Source organism: Lissotriton vulgaris, chromosome 7 (assembly GCF_964263255.1).
Source record: "Lissotriton vulgaris chromosome 7, aLisVul1.2, whole genome shotgun sequence".
NCBI classification, from domain to species: domain Eukaryota; kingdom Metazoa; phylum Chordata; class Amphibia; order Caudata; family Salamandridae; genus Lissotriton; species Lissotriton vulgaris.
The window spans coordinates 1,759,305,561-1,759,325,753 of NC_141695.1; the positions used below are offsets into that span (position 1 = coordinate 1,759,305,561).

General features: G+C 44.4%; 2 protein-coding genes across 3 annotated transcripts in view; both read left to right on the forward strand.

Annotated features, from left to right (window-relative positions):
• Window positions 1-20,193, forward strand: part of LOC147706602 (poliovirus receptor-like) — a 785,245-nt gene that overhangs the window by 386,288 nt on the left and 378,764 nt on the right. The window lies entirely within an intron of this gene.
• LOC147706603 (cell adhesion molecule CEACAM6-like) overlaps window positions 1-20,193 on the forward strand; it is a 180,433-nt gene that overhangs the window by 138,972 nt on the left and 21,268 nt on the right. Inside the window, exons 7-8 of the mRNA XM_086928419.1 lie at window positions 8,854-8,886; window positions 13,538-13,581. Coding sequence (XP_086784545.1) covers window positions 8,854-8,886; window positions 13,538-13,581 — 77 coding nt within the window. The remainder of the gene's footprint in view (window positions 1-8,853; window positions 8,887-13,537; window positions 13,582-20,193) is intronic.

The window sequence follows — 20,193 nt, forward strand, 5'->3', positions numbered from 1 at the left end:
AATAATATTAGCAGTACCCAATGAATCTGGTGGTGCAGCCCCATTTCTAACCTTAAATAATCCCATAATTTCCTGAAAGGTCTCGTTAACAAAAGTTTTACAGAATTCTAATGGTATACAATCAGTACCTGTGGCTTTACCTTAGGGAAGAGCTTGAAGGGCCATATAAATCTCTTCCTGGGAAATATCAGCCCCCAATGAAAAAGCCTCCTACTGGGAAACCCTTACATTTGAGACAAATTCAGGCCATTCATCATGTCCTTCGGCTGAGGCTGTATAGTTCCTTATAATACTCCCTAGAAGCATCCCTAATGTACGCTGCATCAGACACTGCTTCTCCTTGCATATTCTTTACCTGCCTTATATGTCATGCCACCACCTGTTGCCTCGCCCTAACTGTTAATAAACAGCCAACGTTCTTGCTGTATTCATACCATTGTTGCCTCTTGGAAAGATACTTTCCAGCCATTTTTTTCAGCATTGAAATCGTTCAAAGCTGCTTTGGTAACTATAATTAAATCCTTGATTGAAGAGGGGTCCCCAACATTGTTTACAGCACTGAGTAATTCTCTCTCGAGAAGGGCTCATTTTTTATAGTATCTTTTAATTTGTCCTATTTCTTTTTTTTGTTTAATCAAGTTAAACCGCAGGTTTTCACCTCTCACCGATGTCTTAAAAGCATCCCAGATCATTCCTGGGGAGGCACTCTCATTATTATTGCTAATAAATTCCCTAATCCACGCCTTCATACGATTAACAAACTCCTGGTCGGAGAGAAGTGCTCTTTCAAAGGTCCATATTTTATATTCCGTTCTTAATGAATTCAACGAAAATTCTAAAACTAGGGGGTTGTGATCCGACATTACTCTAGGAAATAACTCCACCCGAGCTTCCTTCACGAGGAATGGTGATAATACAAAATATCAAACCTTACCAATTTGCGATGAGGAGCAGAATTATTAGTATATATTGGCTCTTAACCCATCAGGCTGGGCCACACTTCCAACAAACCAACATCCCTTAGCAGATTTTTCATTGCCCTCGATGATTGAGGGTTACGCCCCTTACTTGATACCTCATCCCTCTCTGAAACTCCTATGGATCCAGAAATGTTGAAATCCCCACATATTAGATATAGTGCAGACCAGGAGGGTAGCTCAGTTGCTAAAAAGTTCCATAACCCTGGGTCATCTAAAACCGGGGCGTACACTGAACCTAAAGTAAATGTACCTGTCCCTCCTCTAAGTTCTAAAATTATCCATCTACCATATTTGTCCACTGCCTTTCTCTCACACATAATAGCTCTACCTTTTATTAAGATGGCTTCCCCCTTAGTCCTTACATCTTGAGTAGTGGAGGCATCTAACTTAAAGCTTAAAGTATCAAGTAAATTATTATCATTGCAGGCTATGTGAGTCTCCTGAAAACAGAACAGATCTGCTTGTAAAACTTTAAGATCCTCTTGAATCATTCTTCTTTTAGCTCCGTCGTTAAGACCACAAATGTCTATGGTGGCAATGCGTAACTTCGCCATAAAACATTGAGTCATCTTTCCCAGCCGCATTTCCTCTTCTCATATTAACATAAATCCTATAGTGTCTATAGAAACTCTCTGTCCAAATCTTTTACAAACATTGTTTTTTAGTTTTTAATGATTCCCGAAAATCCAATAATAGAAACAAAACGTTCTTTAGCTGCATTTTGCTTTCAAATGTATTACCACAAAACCCCACAACCCAAACCCTCACCAACCCCTCTATCCCCCCTCCCACTTTCCTCCCCCTAACCTTGAAAGCAGCCAGACCCACCAGGTCTGTGTAATAGAGAAAGTACGTAGCACCGCAACACCTCCACTCCAACCCCTCCAGCGCACCCAATTAACCTGTTGCGCACTTATGACAGAACCACGCTGTCATGAGCCAAAGGCGGCGTGTGCTCCTGACGGCCTGGTTCCATCATGCTGCTGCTGCTCTGCCCACATTGCATTAATACCCGCCTCTGTGGGCGAATTATTGAGCGGGCGGGGTCATGACGGAACCACGCCGTCATGAGCACACACCACCCGTGACTCATGACGGCGTGGTTCCGTCATGAGCAGCGCATCGCCGCGCTCACCCCTAGCCCCACCCACACCGCAGCAAAATACGCGATCTCAGACAGTGAAAAGGTATCAATAACAAAGACCAAAAACAAACCCCTGACATAAATCAATTATATGATGTTACATCTGCATAACAGATTTGGTTCTTCCAGTAGTGCCTTCAACCAACACTACTTAGCAAACTCATACTTTTCTTTTCTCCCCCTGAGCTTGTTCCAGGTACTCTCTGGCCTGTATTTCTGAGGTAAAGAATTTTACAGACCCTTTCACAATAGTTTTTAGCCTAGACGTGCCCAACAGAAATGCCTCAAAGCCATCATCTTGATACGGTTTAATTCACTACCATAATCGTCATCTGCACTCCACAGTTATACGGCAGAAATCTGGGCAAACAAAAAAAGAGGCTCCCTTATACTGCCTTCTAGCCTCCGGTCGGGCTTTCTCGAAAATGGCCTGCCTAAGCGAAAAATTACCAAAAAAGACCAAAATAGCCCTTGGCTGATCTAAATCTCAGCTATGCATTTTATGACGGGCAAAAGGAGACCTGTGAACCCCCAGAATTTCCCGTTCCCATTCCCACCCTGTGAGCTCTGGAAAGGACTCTTTAAGAAGGTCTAGCATGAAACAGCAAATGACATCGCCTTCCAGGCCTTCTTTAATCCCAAGAAATCGGAGATTATTTCTTCTCTGGCGATTTATCAAATCTTCCAATTTCCACATCACATCCGCCATTGTGCTCTCTCACAACAACCAAATCCTTTTCTACAACTGCCATTCTTATTTCCATCATATCCAATCTTTCACTGATTTCAGCACAGGTTCTCCCAACCTTACACACTGCACCATCCAATTTCTTTGTGGCCTGTCTTGCCTTCTTTCCATCAGCCCTGGTCTCTGCCCGATGTTCCTTAGTAGACTCCAGGATCAGGCTCACAGCCGGATTCATATTAATCACTGACTTGCCTTGATGTTCAGTAATAGAATTGCCCGCCGGGGCAGGTGTTAACTCAGAGGGACTGATAAACCTTGTGTGCGAATAGTCTCACTTCAAACCGGTACCAGAGGTACCACCTCCCTTCTTCTTTCATGACTCCATGTGGCGCTTAGATCCTTTAGGGGTCCTGCAAAATTTTCAGTGCTTAACGGCGGTTTGCGGAGCTCCAGTGTGCTAGAGCCTGAAGTAGTGACACTGTAGTCTTATTCACTGTCCTAAATCAGAGTCGGAGGCTCCTGAAAATGAGTCCTCTGTAAGACAGTAAAATGTATCTGTCCAATCAGATACATCGGCTGGTAATAACCCATCCAAGTCAATATCGAGGGATGACCCCCCCAGGTTGGCCTTCAGCATAGGGTTGGCTGTCCAGTACTGTACCATGTACCTTCTTTATATCTTCATGAGCCCTCTCGCTCATATCACATTTTACGCTTGCTGAAATCGCCTGTTTGCCCATTATTGCTATTGGCTCATAGTTGATGCACTATACATAGATATAGCATACTCCGCCACTTGGCTATGTGGTGTTTCATTTTCCTCCTTGCTTTCCAGAGAATTGCCCCCTATGCCTCTACTGGGGTTTAACTCAGCAATCTTGAAACCTGATTCATCTGGAGGAATTACATGATTCTGATTCTCCAGACCATCCCTAGCTTTGAAAAAGTCAATAATGGCCGGTTGGGGTGGAGTTGGAGCGACATTTATATTACTCCTGCCAGAAACTGCCTCTGCTTCTCCTAAAGCCTTTGGTGCATTTGTTTTCTTACCCCCAGCCTGTTTCCTTTCCAGGAGTTTCCTCGGCTTCCTTGCCTCTGTACTGTCCTGTTGTTTTTTAGCAATACGAGCCTCATTGGGCTTACCTGCGAGTATCTCCAGGTTCGCTGGTGAAAGTCCCTGTCTCTGCCACTGTGGCTGGGTTGCGTCCTGCAGTCTCCTTTGCCTGCTTCGCTGTTTTGGGAGGCATTCTCCTGTTGACCGCAGCTGCAGTCCCACTAAAGATACCTGCGCGCACTCTCCAGACAAGCTCCCCACTGGCGGCCACAGCCAGGCCCGCCCAGACACATAGGGCCTCATTTATAAGGCTTTGTGTCACTTTTACGCCACCGGTGCGTCACTTTTTGTGACGCATCAGTGGCATAAAAAATGTGCCTTATTTACAAAGTGACGCATCTAGGTAGATGTGTCACTTTGTAAACCCCTGCGCCACATTATACATGCGCCAGGTATAATGTATGCAGGGGGGGCGTTACCCCGCAAAACGCCTCGTTGAAGTGACGCAGTGAAATCTATGAGATTTCACTGCGCCACTTCTAGGAAACAAATACGTAAATTTTTTACGCCTGCCTCACAGCAGGCGTAAGACTGACGCAAGCCCCATGTGAAAGGAAATATTACTGGAGTTGCGTCACTTTTGGGACACACTCCAGCAATGCGTCACTTTTGCACCATACAGATACGTCAGAAATACTGACGTATATATGTAACTCCTTGCACAAAGATGCATCATACTGTAAATATGACGCATCATTGGTGTCGCAAGGAGGGCGCAGTGAAAAGTGACGCATCGCTGTTTTCTTGCAGCAATGCATCACTTTTCATAAATGAGGCCCGTAGAGAGCACCGCAATGACCTGAGAAACCCCGGGGCCAGGAAGCTACTCGCAGCAACGTTATGGTGCCTTGCACCCACCTCCAACACAGAACAGCACGTCCCTGATGCCTCCTGCACCAATGGACCGATGCACGTCTCCCACTGGGAACAGGAAAGACCAGCTAGTGAAACGCAGGCAAATTAAAAGGGCTCCGATGCGCCCCACAGAACGCCACTCATCCTCATCAAAGTCCTGCAGGTAAGCCAACTGGCAATATGATGTGTTTCGGGGGATTAGGGGTAGAAGCTCTGTGCGGTGTTTTATGCCGCCGCCATCTTGATTTCATTAAAATAAAAGCATGCCACATTGAATATTTAGAAGTTTTAAAAGTTTAAAAATAACTTTTAGATTTATTGAAAAAGAAACATTTTGCCATGTCTAGTGCAATTTCTACGTTTTAATAAATTAAAATCTGACCAATAATGTGTAATTCATATGTATATGAGTTGATAGTTTACAAAAATAATTAAACATACCTGGTTTGACACATTTTAGTTTTTGCTTTAATGTCTATTTCTGTTAATAGGTATATTATCAGGAAGGCAACTTGCACCAAACGTAACATTAAAGTAAAAATGTACTGTTTTTTACAATTCTTAAATGACAAAATACATGTTCAATTGTAACCCAATTGGCAAAGACTTTAGCATCCTTATAACTCCAGTGTAATGGTACCCCTAGTGCCAGGACATAGGTACTAAAGATGGTCTCTAAGGGCTGCAGCATTTATTGTGCCTCTCAGGGACCCACACTCAACTACATGCAGACTTCCACTGCTGTGTGAAGAGGCACAAACCATTCTAAAAACACAACATTGCACACTCCTTGTGCATGTACTAAATGTAAGACACCCGGACAGAAGGCCTTAGGAGTCATGTGGCAGGCTGCATTATATTAAATGTTAGGGCACCTCTGCATGAGCAGATATGCCCCTGTGATGCCTAGTTCCATTACTAGGGCGTTGCAAGTGATCAGGCAGCCATGCTAAAGGTATATACTGGGTACTGGTCATTACGAGTCACCCAGCTACATAATAGCTGCACTGAAAATGAAAATGTATTTGATATCAAACACCTCATCTCAATAAATCTATACTGATGCCAGTATCATGTTTATTGTGATATGCACCCAAAGGGTCCCTTAGAGATGTGCCTTGAAATCCTACTAGTTTTCTGGATGCTGATCTGGCTTCAGTTAGGATGCTGTACTGAGTGGTGTTGTGGAAGAGCTTGGGAGGACAGTAATACAGGTGCCCTTACCGGACAGTGCCCCGACCGAACTCTACCGTGAGTGGAGGTGGGTGACGCGGTGGAGACCATCCAGTAGAGCAGTAGTAAATGTTATGGGTGAGGAGCTGGGGATCCTGGAATCCTGGCTGCTGTTCTGGGCAGTAGGATGAGACGGGCCAATCTCCATGCAGAAACACTACAACGACCATGGGGACACAAAGTGATCTTTAGTGTACTGTGAGTGTGCAAGGCCCTATGTAGTCTGCATGACAGTGGGGACCACAAACACTGAGTGAATCGGGGACAGTATCAACCGCCCAATCTATGAGGCAATGTGTCCCTAGAGACAAGATTCAAAACTGTTTTTTAAAATGCAGCCAAGAAGAAAGGACTAACTCAACAGGGAGTTTTCGACTCAAAATGAGACAAAACATGAAGATTTAGTACAAAACTATAAAAGTACAAAACAGAAATAGTAAAATGCAGATGCCGCAGTGATCTCATTGAATTGAATGGAAGTTTTTTACCACAAAGGCTATAAAATACAAAGTAATATACTTGGGAAGAGCCTGCGGGCTCACCCCAAAATTCAAGGGTTTATATAGAGTTTTCTTGTTCTTTGTTCCAACATATTATATTTTAACAGTGTGAAATGTCACATAATCCTATCACCTCAGCCCTACCAATACATGAATAGTGATTCACCCCTCATGACCTAATATCATACAAAGGTGTGAGAATAAACTAGTTACATAAACAGCATGGAATCATTGTGAATAAATGCAATAGTGTTTAGGCAGGAAAGCCCTTGGAAAATGTAGCAAGCTATCCCTTGCTGAATGTAGACTCGGGCATAACATATAAACACAAAATGGACATTATGATACAGCATCTATTTTCAACAAGATGGCGTTGAGGCCTAACTGAGGCCTAGTTAGCATAATCCAGAAAAACACACTCAAAACACACAGTAATCGTTTTGTTTCATTTGCACTAGCTCTATGGCAGTACGCACATGTGAATTGAGGTGCAGAGCCACTGATATTAATGTGCATATTAGTCTGAACGCACAAAAGATCTCTCACTACCCAAGGTTTTTCTCTTGTAGATCTCTTTCTATTCCTTGATCTGTCACTGACAGGGTGGTCTGTGAGTCGGAGGTCTCAAGAATTCTGCCTGAGTGGTAGAGGGCTAGCCAGGAGTAGCCATGATTAAAGTATTTGTACCCCAATCATCTTGTCTTACATGTGAAATTTAACCCCACCGACTCACCACCATCAGGACTATGATATTTGGACTTTTGGGCTCATTACGATGCCGGAAAAATAGCACCCGCCGGCCCAACAGTGGCGATCGTTCCGCCATCGTAATAAAATTTACCCCCGACACATTATGATCGTGGTGGGTATCGCAGCAGACAGAAAGTCTGTAGACCACTTTTCCGCCTGTAGCAATCATCACGTTTGCCTGGCGAAGCGGTCAGCATGCTCACAATGGTGGCGTAGCCTAGCAGGCTCCCCAAGGCACAATTATGATGCCAGCAGAAGCGAGCCTTTCCGTAGAGGTTGAACCAACATTGAAAGGATGGCGGAGAATGTCTTCAGGGGCACGTTATGGGCCCCTCTAGTGTTGTGGGTAGGTGTGGGTGCACTGGGGATGTACCCATGGTACCCACCTACATTTCAATGCACTAAGTGGCAGGCACAGTGTAGTGCCTGTCACGTAGTGCAGTGAAATGCACAACATGCTCCTTTCAACATTACAGCGATGCTGCTGTCAACAGCCACTGCCGCAATGTTAAAGGTGCGGAATCCGACATCAGCGATGCCGGTCCATCATAATTGTATATGCAGGACCGCCACACGCATGGTGGTCGGACCCAATCACCGCTAAGGTGGCGGGCGGACCAAGTCCGCCCGCCATGGTAATGTGCCCCCTAGTAATCTGAGCTGAGGCACAAGTACTGATCCACCTAAGAGAGTTTATTCATCCAAGTCCGCCCGCCATGGTAATGTACCCCCTAGTAATCTGAGCTGAGGCACAAGTACTGACCCACCTAAGAGAGTTTATTCATCCAAGTCCGCCCGCCATGGTAATGTACCCCCTAGTAATCTGAGCTGAGGCACAAGTACTGATCCACCTAAGAGAGTTTATTCATCCAAGTCCGCCCGCCATGGTAATGTACCCCCTAGTAATCTGAGCTGAGGCACAAGTACTGACCCACCTAAGAGAGTTTATTCATCCAAGTCCGCCCGCCATGGTAATGTACCCCCTAGTAATCTGAGCTGAGGCACAAGTACTGATCCACCTAAGAGAGTTTATTCATCCAAGTCCGCCCGCCATGGTAATGTACCCCCTAGTAATCTGAGCTGAGGCACAAGTACTGACCCACCTAAGAGAGTTTATTCATCCAAGTCCGCCCGCCATGGTAATGTACCCCCTAGTAATCTGAGCTGAGGCACAAGTACTGATCCACCTAAGAGAGTTTATTCATCCAAGTCCGCCCGCCATGGTAATGTACCCCCTAGTAATCTGAGCTGAGGCACAAGTACTGACCCACCTAAGAGAGTTTATTCATCCAAGTCCGCCCGCCATGGTAATGTACGCCCTAGTAATCTGAGCTGAGGCACAAGTACTGACCCACCTAAGAGAGTTTATTCATCCAAGTCCGCCCGCCATGGTAATGTACCCCCTAGTAATCTGAGCTGAGGCACAAGTACTGACCCACCTAAGAGAGTTTATTCATGTACAACATTTTGTTACATACAGGCCCTAGGATGGTGTGTTCTGTCTACATGAAATGCCTTCTCATCTGCACACTTGATCCAGTATTCTTAAATTGACCAATGTTTTGTGCATTTCTTTCTTTCTCCCACAGACTCAAGACATGACTGCAGACTCAGCGTACATGGTAAGTCCCTCACACAAAATTCCACCCCCTGAAGCAATTAAATGATTTTGGCCTAAACTTCGGAAATTAGCAAGGGTAGAAAAGACACAGGGAACATGATCCGCAAGAAAAACTGGGTTAAAGGTGATTCGATGAGACAGGAACACATTGAGTGTGCAATGGCCACATTCCATAGATAAAGGAGGTGTTACACCCCAAAAGAGGCGTAGTGGGGCAATGTACTGAAACAGGAATGAGCTAGTGTGAAGCTAAGAGGCCTCTTAGCATTACAGGTATAATGGAGCAGTGATGCTTGTTCGTTCAATGTAAGACAACCTCAATGTTGGACCACTCTGGTCAGGGACAAAGCGCGAACCAGGCAAAGGCAAGAGAATAAACTATGAAAACTCAACCTGACCTGATCGGCAAAGGTAATAGTAAATTGAAATTTGTATTAATAAAGTGCTTACTACCCCTGACAAGGAATCAAAGTGCTTTGTGGCGAGTAGCACGCTAAGCGGAAACCCAAGTTTAGAGGTATGAAGGTAGTAGATTAGTAAACATGTTTTTCTTCCTTGTGGATGAGTTGTGGTTGGTGTGATAAGTTAGTGCTCATTGAAGTCTTATCGTAGTGGGATAAGTAGGTTATGGAGACCAAGACAATATGGCGGTCCAAATACACAGGGTTGTGTATTATTCTTCTTATGGGGTTCAGTCTCAGATCTAATCTCATATTTAACCGGCAGTGATAATGACCTAAACTGTAAAAGGAACCCTGCTTTAGAGTAATCAATTGAAAATGTGTAACATCCAAAAATAGTCATTATGGTTCACAGTAGTTCATACAATGAAGCAAAGACTTGTGCATTTTGAATAGATGAGAGATCTATCATTCAATTCCACATTAAAGAAACGCAGATTGAGACTTTAGATTCTATCATGCTTTGTAGGGATAGTGAGTTCTTCCGAAGATCCTTAATATACGAGAAAGACATTTAAAATATATTATAATTCAGTGAAATCTTTGTACTTATTAACCACAGTTTTCATTAAATCATGGTCCTATGTCTTATTTTGTCAGAATCTTCCCTTTCAAAATGTGGCCTGTTATTTTGTTTAAACTCGTTGTGATCTCTTCTACACAAGCTGCTCATCTATTGGCATACTTTAAAGGGGGACACACCAAATGTGGGTGGAGCATTTCATTGGGCAAACCAGCAGGATTGACTTTGTCAGTTCTGCACTCTTAGGGCCCCATTAGGCCGCCGACCCGGCAGGGGCAATCCACCCACCATCCCTGTTGAAAAGACCCCCCGCCATATTATTATGGCCGGGGGTGTCCGCGGCGGACGGAAAGACCGTCCACTGCATTTCCACCCCGGTTGACTTGCGACCGGGCGGAAAAGGCTGCAATATGGTGGCGGTGTCTGTTTGACACCACCAGCCATATTACAGTGTGCATTCAGGGATGCCTTTCCATGGTGGCAATGCAGCCACGGAAGGGCATGCAGAGTCTGCTAGGGGGGCCATTGCGGGCCCCCAAGGACTCCGGGGGGGTGGGGTGTGCACATGGGGGGTACCAGGTACCCCTGCAGTTCCATGCACAACATGGCAGGCACCGCGTGGTGCCTGCCAAGCTGTGCATGGAAGTGCACAACATGCCTTCCTACCATTGTTTGCCTTCAAGGGAATTTATTCAATCTATATTTTGTTTAGTTAAAGTTGTTTTTGAAAAGGACCAGTCACTTGTCCTTAGAGTGAATGTATCAACAATTTGCTAGTTTAAAAAGAGCATTGCATCAACATATAACATGTAAACATATAAACAAAGACACAAGGTGTATATGAAAAAATATATCTTTATCAAATAGCTCAGTCAAAGAAATCAGCTACATATACAGATCAATAAACAAATAAAAATTAGGACTGTAGGTACACATATAAGTAAATTACAAAGTGACACAACAGAACCTAAAAAGACACCTATCCCAAATCACATTGAGTAAAACAAAAGGGATATGTGATTTGTTTTACTCAATGTGATTTGGGATAGGTGTCTTTTTAGGTTCTGTTGTGTCACTTTGTAATTTACTTATATGTGTACCTACAGTCCTAATTTTTATTTGTTTATTGATCTGTATATGTAGCTGTTTATATGTTTACATGTTATATGTTGATGCAATGCTCTTTTTAAACTAGCAAATTGTTGATACATTCACAAAATATAGATTGAATAAATTCCCTTGAAGGCAAACTTACCTTTTCAACTTTATTACCCAAGCCCTCAAGGGTATTTCGGGTCGCTCACTCCTTCTAAAATTCCTACCATTGTGGCGGGCGGTGGTGAGTGCACCGCCCGCCACAATGTTAGGGATGCGGGATGCGCCCGCCACTGTGGCGGGCGCATCCTAATAGCACCCACGGGACACCCTCCCTTATGGCGGGCGGTCCATTTTCACGACGGAATGGCAGGCGGACAAAGTCCGCCCGTCATCCTAATGGGGGCCTTAGTGTCTGTCAGTTCATAGTGATGAAAAAGAGATGTAAGCTGAATGTCAGTCACACCACATTTCTTGACAACTCAATACTATCAGAGGCTAGTGGCCAGGCTTGGAGTCCGGTCCACCCTCCACAGCATTTGATCACCCTGGTGGTATGTAGTGGCTTACGGCAGACACGTCATAGATGGAGCCTCCTCCTGCTCTGCCGTGAGCTCCATCCGGTTTTGTTGCCGATGTTAGCTGAGATGATCGTGGATTGCACACCCGTTCTAGTGTGACCAGCCTACCTCTAAGTGTGGTGGGATCATAACCTTGAAGTATTGGTTGCTGCATACCCCTAAACTTGGGGTGACGTCCTCTGGTCACTGCCTTAGTCCCTACTAAATAGGGTTGATTATTTTCTTATGCTTTTCTGATCCAATTCCTAGTGTGTTATTTTAATTCATTAAACATCACTTTTTTGGTTCTTCAATTTATGTTTTTATTTCATTATTTCACCTTTTTTTATCCTTTTCCCTTATACTTCGTTTTTCCAATGCATTTTGCTTACACATGAAGCCTTCATCAGGGAATAGGTCTGGAAACAAAATACAACCGTTTATACACGAGGTAAAATTAAATTGTTAAACAGTAAGGTAAATGGATCTTTCCCAAGTGCTCCATGCACTGATCTCATCGTGAAAATATTCTATGAATAGTGGCACTGGTGTGTGTTAAATGGTGGCAAGAATCTATATACACACATAGTGAAAAATGGTGACTTTTTCATGGAGCAGCTTGGCAGAGTGCCAGGGGGAGTGCGGGTTGCAAGGAACTAAGGAAGCATAGAAGATTGAAAGGTGAATATGCCTCTTTTTTCTGCATGCTTTTTCCCTGCAGGAAATTACAACGTGGTTGTTCAAACGACCACGTAGTACCAACGCATACCATTACCCTGCAAGTCGCAGTAACGACTTGCTCTAGGGGGGACGCTGGAAGTTGGAATAGTATATTTTACGAATCCAACTCTAGTATGTGCAACAGTAGGGAAAGTGTTGGATTTTAAATCCAAAACCTTCTGCCCCCTCCGCAAGTGTTGATCCAACTTGCAGAGTAATGGTATGCGTTTTTACAACGTGGTCATTGTAACAACTGCGTTGTAATTCCCTGCTGGGGAAAGGATTTGTGGTAAACAATGTTTACCGTGAAAAGCAGAGCAATGCAGGATGCAAAGGAGGGAGCATAGCAACGGGGAGTGCAGGGTGCAAGGAAGGAAGCAGAGTGCAAGGGGGAAGTGCTGGGTGCTAGGGAAGGAGCGTGGCAAACTGCAAAAGGGAGTGCAGGGTGGAAGGGAAGAAGCAAAGGAGAGTGAAAGGTGGAGCAGTGCAGGGTGCAATGGAGGGAGCATAGCAGAGTGAAAAGGGGGAGTGCAGGGTACAAGGGAGGGAGCATGGCAGAGTGCTAGGGGGAGCAGTGAAAGTGAAAGGGCGGGAACATAGCAGAGTGAAAAGGGGGAGTGCAGGGTACAAGGGAGGGAGCATGGCAGAGTGCTAGGGGGAGCAGTGAAAGTGAAAGGGCGGGAACATAGCAGAGTGAAAAGGGGGAGTGCAGGGTACAAGGGAGGGAGCATGGCAGAGTGCTAGGGGGAGCAGTGAAAGTGAAAGGGCGGGAACATAGCAGAGTGAAAAGGGGGAGTGCAGGGTACAAGGGAGGGAGCATGGCAGAGTGCTAGGGGGAGCAGTGAAAGTGAAAGGGCGGGAACATAGCAGAGTGAAAAGGGGGAGTGCAGGGTACAAGGGAGGGAGCATGGCAGAGTGCTAGGGGGAGCAGTGAAAGTGAAAGGGCGGGAACATAGCAGAGTGAAAAGGGGGAGTGCAGGGTACAAGGGAAGGAGCATAGCAGAGAGCAAGGTGGTGTAAGGTTCAAGGACGAGTATCTCAGATGCACGGGGGAGCAGCCCGGGGTCAAGATTAACCTCTTATGTGCCTGGGATCTTGCACTGTGCTCAGATGCAACAGGTGCAGCACAGGGGGACATGGAGAGCAGGTCACCATCTCCTCCATCACACCCTCCTCCATCGCAGTTCCCTCTGAGCCTCGGAGGTTTAGACACTATTAACTCCTTGGTGCCCCAACATAAAACAAAATGAATAACACATTGTGAGGTTCTCATGGAGATTCTCTCATTTCCAGGAGCTGAGGCATAGAGATGAAGCAGTTTATGAGAAGATAAACAGGTAAAAGAGAAACATTTTCTTCCTTGCACTGTCATTATGTTAAGCAAAACATGTGTTTTTTTCACCCTGGAAGCTTGCCATTCAATAATGTTTATAATTCTGAAGATGTCAGCAGTGTTACACCGGTACACATCTCGAATCAAATATATCACCCACCCTACTATTGTGCACTTAGCCCACGCCCTTTTCCCCCAAATCATGTGGAGTTCAACCGTCAAAGAACAGTGTGTCTGAATTTCCTCTGGATCAGAGTATTAAGTCCACACTCATCAAAGGTGTGTAATGGCTCAACCAAAGGGGGTTAATGTCCAAAGGGGGTTAATGTCCCTAGGCTGAGAGATGTGTCATTCTCTACCCACACTTACCGTATAATCCAACGTGGGCAATCTTCGTCCCTCCCATACCTTTCTCTAATAAATGTCTAGAAACATGGGTTCCACTGTCAACCAGTTTCTGGGTACCACCAGTGTCGGGGGCGGGATCAGTTGGCATATCAGCTTCCACCTCTGGTGCCCATTGCTGCCCATTGACCGGGCTTAAAGCTCAAGACTACTAACACAGGACAGGACCCTCTGGGACCAGGTGGGCCACCACCTCTCCTTAGTCACTAAGGCATCCTTCTAGAATACCTTTAACTTGAATTATTTCATCCAGTTTTGAAAATCCCGTTCCCCTTAACCATCTCTCCACACAAACCATCTCTTCTCTGATATATTTTCCTAAGACTGCCCAGGGTTAGACACCTTTCTGACATAAACCGCTTCTCTCTCTCTCTCATGTTGCTACACTCTTAATACCTGTATCGCTCCGCAGTCGCTCCCACTTTTCAAAGACGGTTTTCTCACCTAACAGTGATCCTCTTCTTCACATGAACTTTAAGATGGGCACAACTTCCCCTTTTTTTAGACTTTATAAAAAAATTACATCGAGGGTTTGATGGTAGTCGTCCTCATCAGCGGACAGTTAGTCAAATGTTGTATTTGGTGGAACTAACATCTTTCACCATGGGGTACACCAAAGTGGGCCTCTCAGTTCTTGAAAATATGTTTGATGGTACTGCCATGGTGCTGTTACCCTTCATACACCAAGTCTCCATCAATCGTATGTATGGCACGGTGGTGGGCCTCAGAATATCATCGTCGGAAACATTGACGTGCAAAATAATGACTGTACGACATCGACTGCCACTATATTATCATTTACACGTATATAGGTAACTATGGATTTGCTATTCCCACCTGGACATCTACCACCCTGAATATACCACCAGACATGTAAAGTTTAAAATTACATATCTAACTTTTTAAATACTTGGCTCTGGCCTCTTGGCTGTCCAGGACCTACACCAGGGGAGACCTATATGTATTAAAAAGGAAGTTTATTAAATATGCCAAATGGCTATCAGCCAATCTAAAAGGTTTTTAGGAGAGACCACAAGCACTTTTGCACTGGTTAGCAGTGGTAAAGTGCATAGAGTCCTCAGGTCAACAAAAACAAATTAAGCAAAAATTGAGAAGTGAAGGCAAAAGGTTTGGGGTTAACCCTGCAGAATGGGCCAAGTCCAACACCACCTGATCAAATATAAATTGACGTCCATGTACTTTTTTGATATAGGACAGTAGTAATTGAATCTCAGTCTGTTTGCTGCAACAAAGCTGAACCTGAGCTCACCATCTGAAAAAAAGAATAAATAAATTAGTAGGCACCAGAGTAAAAATAGGCAAAATGTTTTGTAAAATCACAAGCATACCCGTCAGGGCCTGGAGCATTGCTCCCAACCGCTCCTTTTATTAAACGTCTATCTCTTTCTGGATAATATCCAATATCAGGGAGCCTCCTTGTTTCTTTGATGGTCTACCTTTCATGGAACCTTCTCCCAGTGAATACTCCGACCCTGGAGTACAGACAGTTTTTGAGTCACCTCTTGTGTGAAGACCAAAGGGTTCTGGTAGTTGTGGAAATTTTCATTTTCCAGCCAATGTCTTTGTTATGAGATACTAGAAGGAAGGTGAGGTGGAGCAAGGAGGGATCCTGTCAGGAGAGGCCTAAACAATGGTACTAAAGAAAGGGAACCTTCTTTTCGACCATTACTACATGTAATGGTACACACGTAGTGTGTCACACATACTACATGTGTGACACATGCTCAACACACATATTCTACCCATTCAGAAAGACATCCATGACCCACATAGTGTGTGAAGGACCATGTTGCAAGGTACCGGCAGATCAATTAAAAAAAAGAAGAGAAAGGCCACTGGGAGATTCTCCCTGGCAGGAACAGGTAAAAAGCCTGCTTGCTTAGTCATCATAATCTTGTTCTCTTCCACCACTGCTAATCTACTACAGCCTGATGAGCTGACAGAAGTCCCACTCAGAAAGTAGGGAGGGCATGTTTTTCCCCTTCCAATAAGAGAGTTCTTGCGTTGGGTCTCAATCTGTGTCAGAAATATGCCTCCAGTGTCCATGCATGATTGTCATGTGTGCTGAGGTGGTGCTAAAAAATATACATCTTGCTGTGATGAACTTGAGGCAGAGTGCATTCTCTCGAGAGCCATTCAAGAGATCATTCTCTGCCTCAATATGTGTATTTCACCGTGACCTCCAGACCATTGTCAAACGGTGCTACCCTTGCTAACCACTTTCACAGAAAAGGAGGTGGATATTTGTTGGTGAGGCTCTTTGGGGGAGGAGTCTACCCAGGGTGAACTTCAAGGTGTATGGGTCTCTTGGGGGCATTGCGTTGACAGAGTGTGCAGGAAGTGACTCTGTAGGAAGTGACTCTGCCTACATGCTCTGCCACAAAAATAAGTGTTAAAACAACAGGCTTCTGTTGTGCATGGAAATTTCACAGTCCATGTATTGCAACTGAAAGATTCTTACACCTATTGGAACAATGAGATGGATAAAGTCTTGAGGAGAGACAAATCACCAGTCGACTGACCTAAAAATGTGAGTAACACTTTCATAAGGCAATTGATAATGGGGGAGGGAATGACCCAAAGCCCCTCTCTTTATTGTTTACATGTCTATTATCTGAGGTCTGAAAGACAGCCAAAGAGTCTCTCGCGTTGAATATTCATGATTTTTTAAATTTTAAAGTTTCGTTTTGACCCAGGATTTTGATATATCAATGATAAAATATTTGAATATTTGGGCTTGTGAATCGTATAAAGGGAATCTGGTGAGAAATTATCCCTCCAAATACACTAACATGAAGCAGTGCTCTTATAAATAAGCCCCTTAAAAATAATAAAATAAGCTTTAATTGGTGTATTGGGATGGTTTGAGGAGTATAGTCAATAAAGAGAAAATGAAAAACGGTGAAGGAGAAAATTATTATTGCGGAAAATAGTTAACAAGTCAAAGAATACAACAACCATTGATGTTAACTGGCATGTTAGGTTCAGCATGGAAATATATTTCATTTAAGATAACATTTTATTAAAAGTGCCCAGACATGGGGCCAATTTCACAAAGATAAACTGAGATGAAAGTCTAACTTTATGACATTCGGTATTCACAAAGGACAATAAAGTTAGACTTTTGTCTCTTTTTCCGATCCAAAGCCACCAACATCATCTGCGGCGTCCCCCAGGGCTCCTCCCTCAGCCCGATGCTGTTCAACATCTACATGGCCCCCCTCGCACAAGTGGCCCGCCACCACAACCTCAACATCATCTCCTACGCTGACGACACTCAGCTCATCCTCTCCCTCACCAAGGACCCACGCACCCCCAAAACCAACATCCACGACGGAATGAAGGCCATCGCCGACTGGATGAGGAGCATCCGTCTGAAACTGAACTCGGACAAGACGGAGTTCCTCATCCTCGGACCCAACCCCTAAGCCTGGGACGATTCCTGCTGGCCAACCACTCTGGGGACAGCACCGACACCCACCGACCACGCATGCAATCTTGGATTAATCCACGACTCCTCCCTCTTCATGTCCAAACAGGTCAACGCCATCTCCTTCTCCTGCTACAACACCCTCCGCATGCTCCGCAGGATCCACAAGTGGATCCCGACCGAAACAAGAAGAACGGTGACACAGGCCCTCATCAGCAGCAGGCTGGACTATGGCAACGCACTCTACGCCAGAATCCCAGCCAAACACCTACGACGACTACAGCACATCCAAAATGCCTCCGCCCGACTGATCATCAACGTCCCCCGCCGCAGCCACATCATCCCCCACCTGAGAAACCTGCACTGGCTCCCCGTCGGCAAGAGGATCACCTTCAAACTCCTCACCCATGCACACAAAGCACTCCACAACGCCGGACCAGCCTACCTGAACAGCAGACTCAGCTTCCACACCCCTCGCCGCCAGCTCCGCTCCGCCAGCCTCGCCCTCGCCGCCATCTCCGGCATCCAACGAACAACCTCAGGTGGCAGATCCTTCTCCTACCTCGCCGCCAAGGCCTGGAACACCCTTCCTACCCACCTAAGGCAGACCGAAGACCTACACGCCTTCGGAAGACTCCGCAAGACCTGGCTCTTCGAACAGTTGCGAAGCTTCCACCCTCCCACCCCCCGCTCAGTGCCTTGAGACTGCGGGGAATGAGATTTTAATATCTTTTATGATCAATTTGATAACTTATCTCATTCGACAATTTTGGATCGGTTATTTTCTGTCATTGAGTAAAAGACAAACCCCGCATAGGTTAGATAAACCCCATAAACTGACGCCACTCTGAAGAACCACTTACAACTGATGAAGTTTAAAAGATTTAATATAAAATTAAGAAAAGTTGCAAATACAATCCTCTCAGGATAAGATTCAACAAATATACAGGAACTAGAAGGAACATATATTCCCTAAAGAACCTCAATCTACAAACGAATACAATTAAAGTCAGTTCAAGAATCAGCAAATTAAAAAGCATCGATATGAAGTGGTTCCTTTGCGTCATCTACAGAAAGAAAAAAAAGTAATCAAGTTAAATCTGTCCCTACTCTATATTAAGTGACATCCCTATTTCGCAAGTTCCTTTCCTAAAAAGGTGTCAGCAGTTTGACTTCCAAAGAAGTTCAAACTCTCTTAGCCTCTAAAGGTAACTTAAGTTTAAGAAGCAGTACCCTCTCTGCCTACCCATCCGCTCTCTAAGGGTCCTCGGCCTACTGCTCCCTTGCGCTCTGATCTCTCTCAGCGCATCTGCTCAAGTCATCTGCTCTTCGCCTAACTTGCCTCTCGCTGTTCTCGCTCTGAGCAATTCGCTATCTTCTCCCCGGGGTGCTGTCCCTAAAATACACAATCACAGTATGGGTGGAACGCCCCTTGACGCCCACCACGGACTTTCCCCGTGAGATCATCTAGCCTTTTCATTGCTTCGTCTCTCCTCGTCGTCCGTTAAGTTGACCCTTCTTCTTAGACGCCATCTTCGTCTTCCTGTTGGTGACTTCATTTGACACTTTCAGATCAAAAGTCTATAACCTCAGCAGAACTTTAAACTTTACGACTATGTATATAACCTTTCTTGGTCCTGTGAATGGTCATTTCAAAACAAGACTCAAATTCCAAGCGTCTCCTCTCACGTTTAGGCAATAAACTTCGTCCGGCATTGTCACCTTAAATCTAACAAGAACTAGACTCCTTGGCTCTCACGTTCACATCAAGCTATTCATGCCTCCTGTGAGCCCACTAAATTACATACAGCGGACTACACTCCTGCGAACCCTTGGTCAGTCAGGTTATAATCACAAATGACCTAAACTCTTCTAACATTCCTACAAACTTCTTCTACACAGCATAACCTTTAACACACATTTATATATAATCGTATTTAGCAAAGTCTTGATTATATTTGAATACAAGTTACATAGAATATAAACTACGTAGAGTATAACTTCTATTCTCATTTGTTACATCGATATATATATATGTTCTCTGCACATTTCTCCATGTTACATTTCTCGCCGTTTCTCCATTTAAAGTTACACACGTACATGAATTCTACTTTGCACGTTCTACATTTCGTAAGCATTTCTACACCTTTCTACATTAACCCATTATGCATACGGGCCTTCTAAATCTAATGCATGTTCAAGAGTAAATACAGTTACATTTCCTATATGATTTTAGTTACATCGGTTAACTTTATGTTATAAGCGTCAACTTCACATTACGATATACATTTCATTCCTACGTTTATGCTATATACTTCTAAATATGGCTCGGATATACGTTTTATTCAAATTGCGCTCTCTCAGTTCCCCCCTTTGATGACTTTTAGGAGTCATCACTAAATGCAATTTGAATAGCACTTTTACACAGAACTAGTTACAACGTTCCCTCTTTTTATCGTTTCGAGTGCTCTCAAACTCTTGTACTGTTGATCTTGTAAAACAGCTAATCTCCTTTCTTGTTCTCTCATAGACCTTTGTAACCGGTTCGACCTATACCATTTATACAATTTTACTAACCCCAACAATGTGATTATGCAAATTAATACTATTAACACAGATTTTAATATATACCATACTATGCTTTTACCAAGGTTGGCAAACCAACTCCCAACCTTTCCTACTCCATGACCTACTTTTTCCCAAACATTTATTTTTGACAAATCTTCGATCTCTTGATGAATCTGTGTAATGTTGCTTATG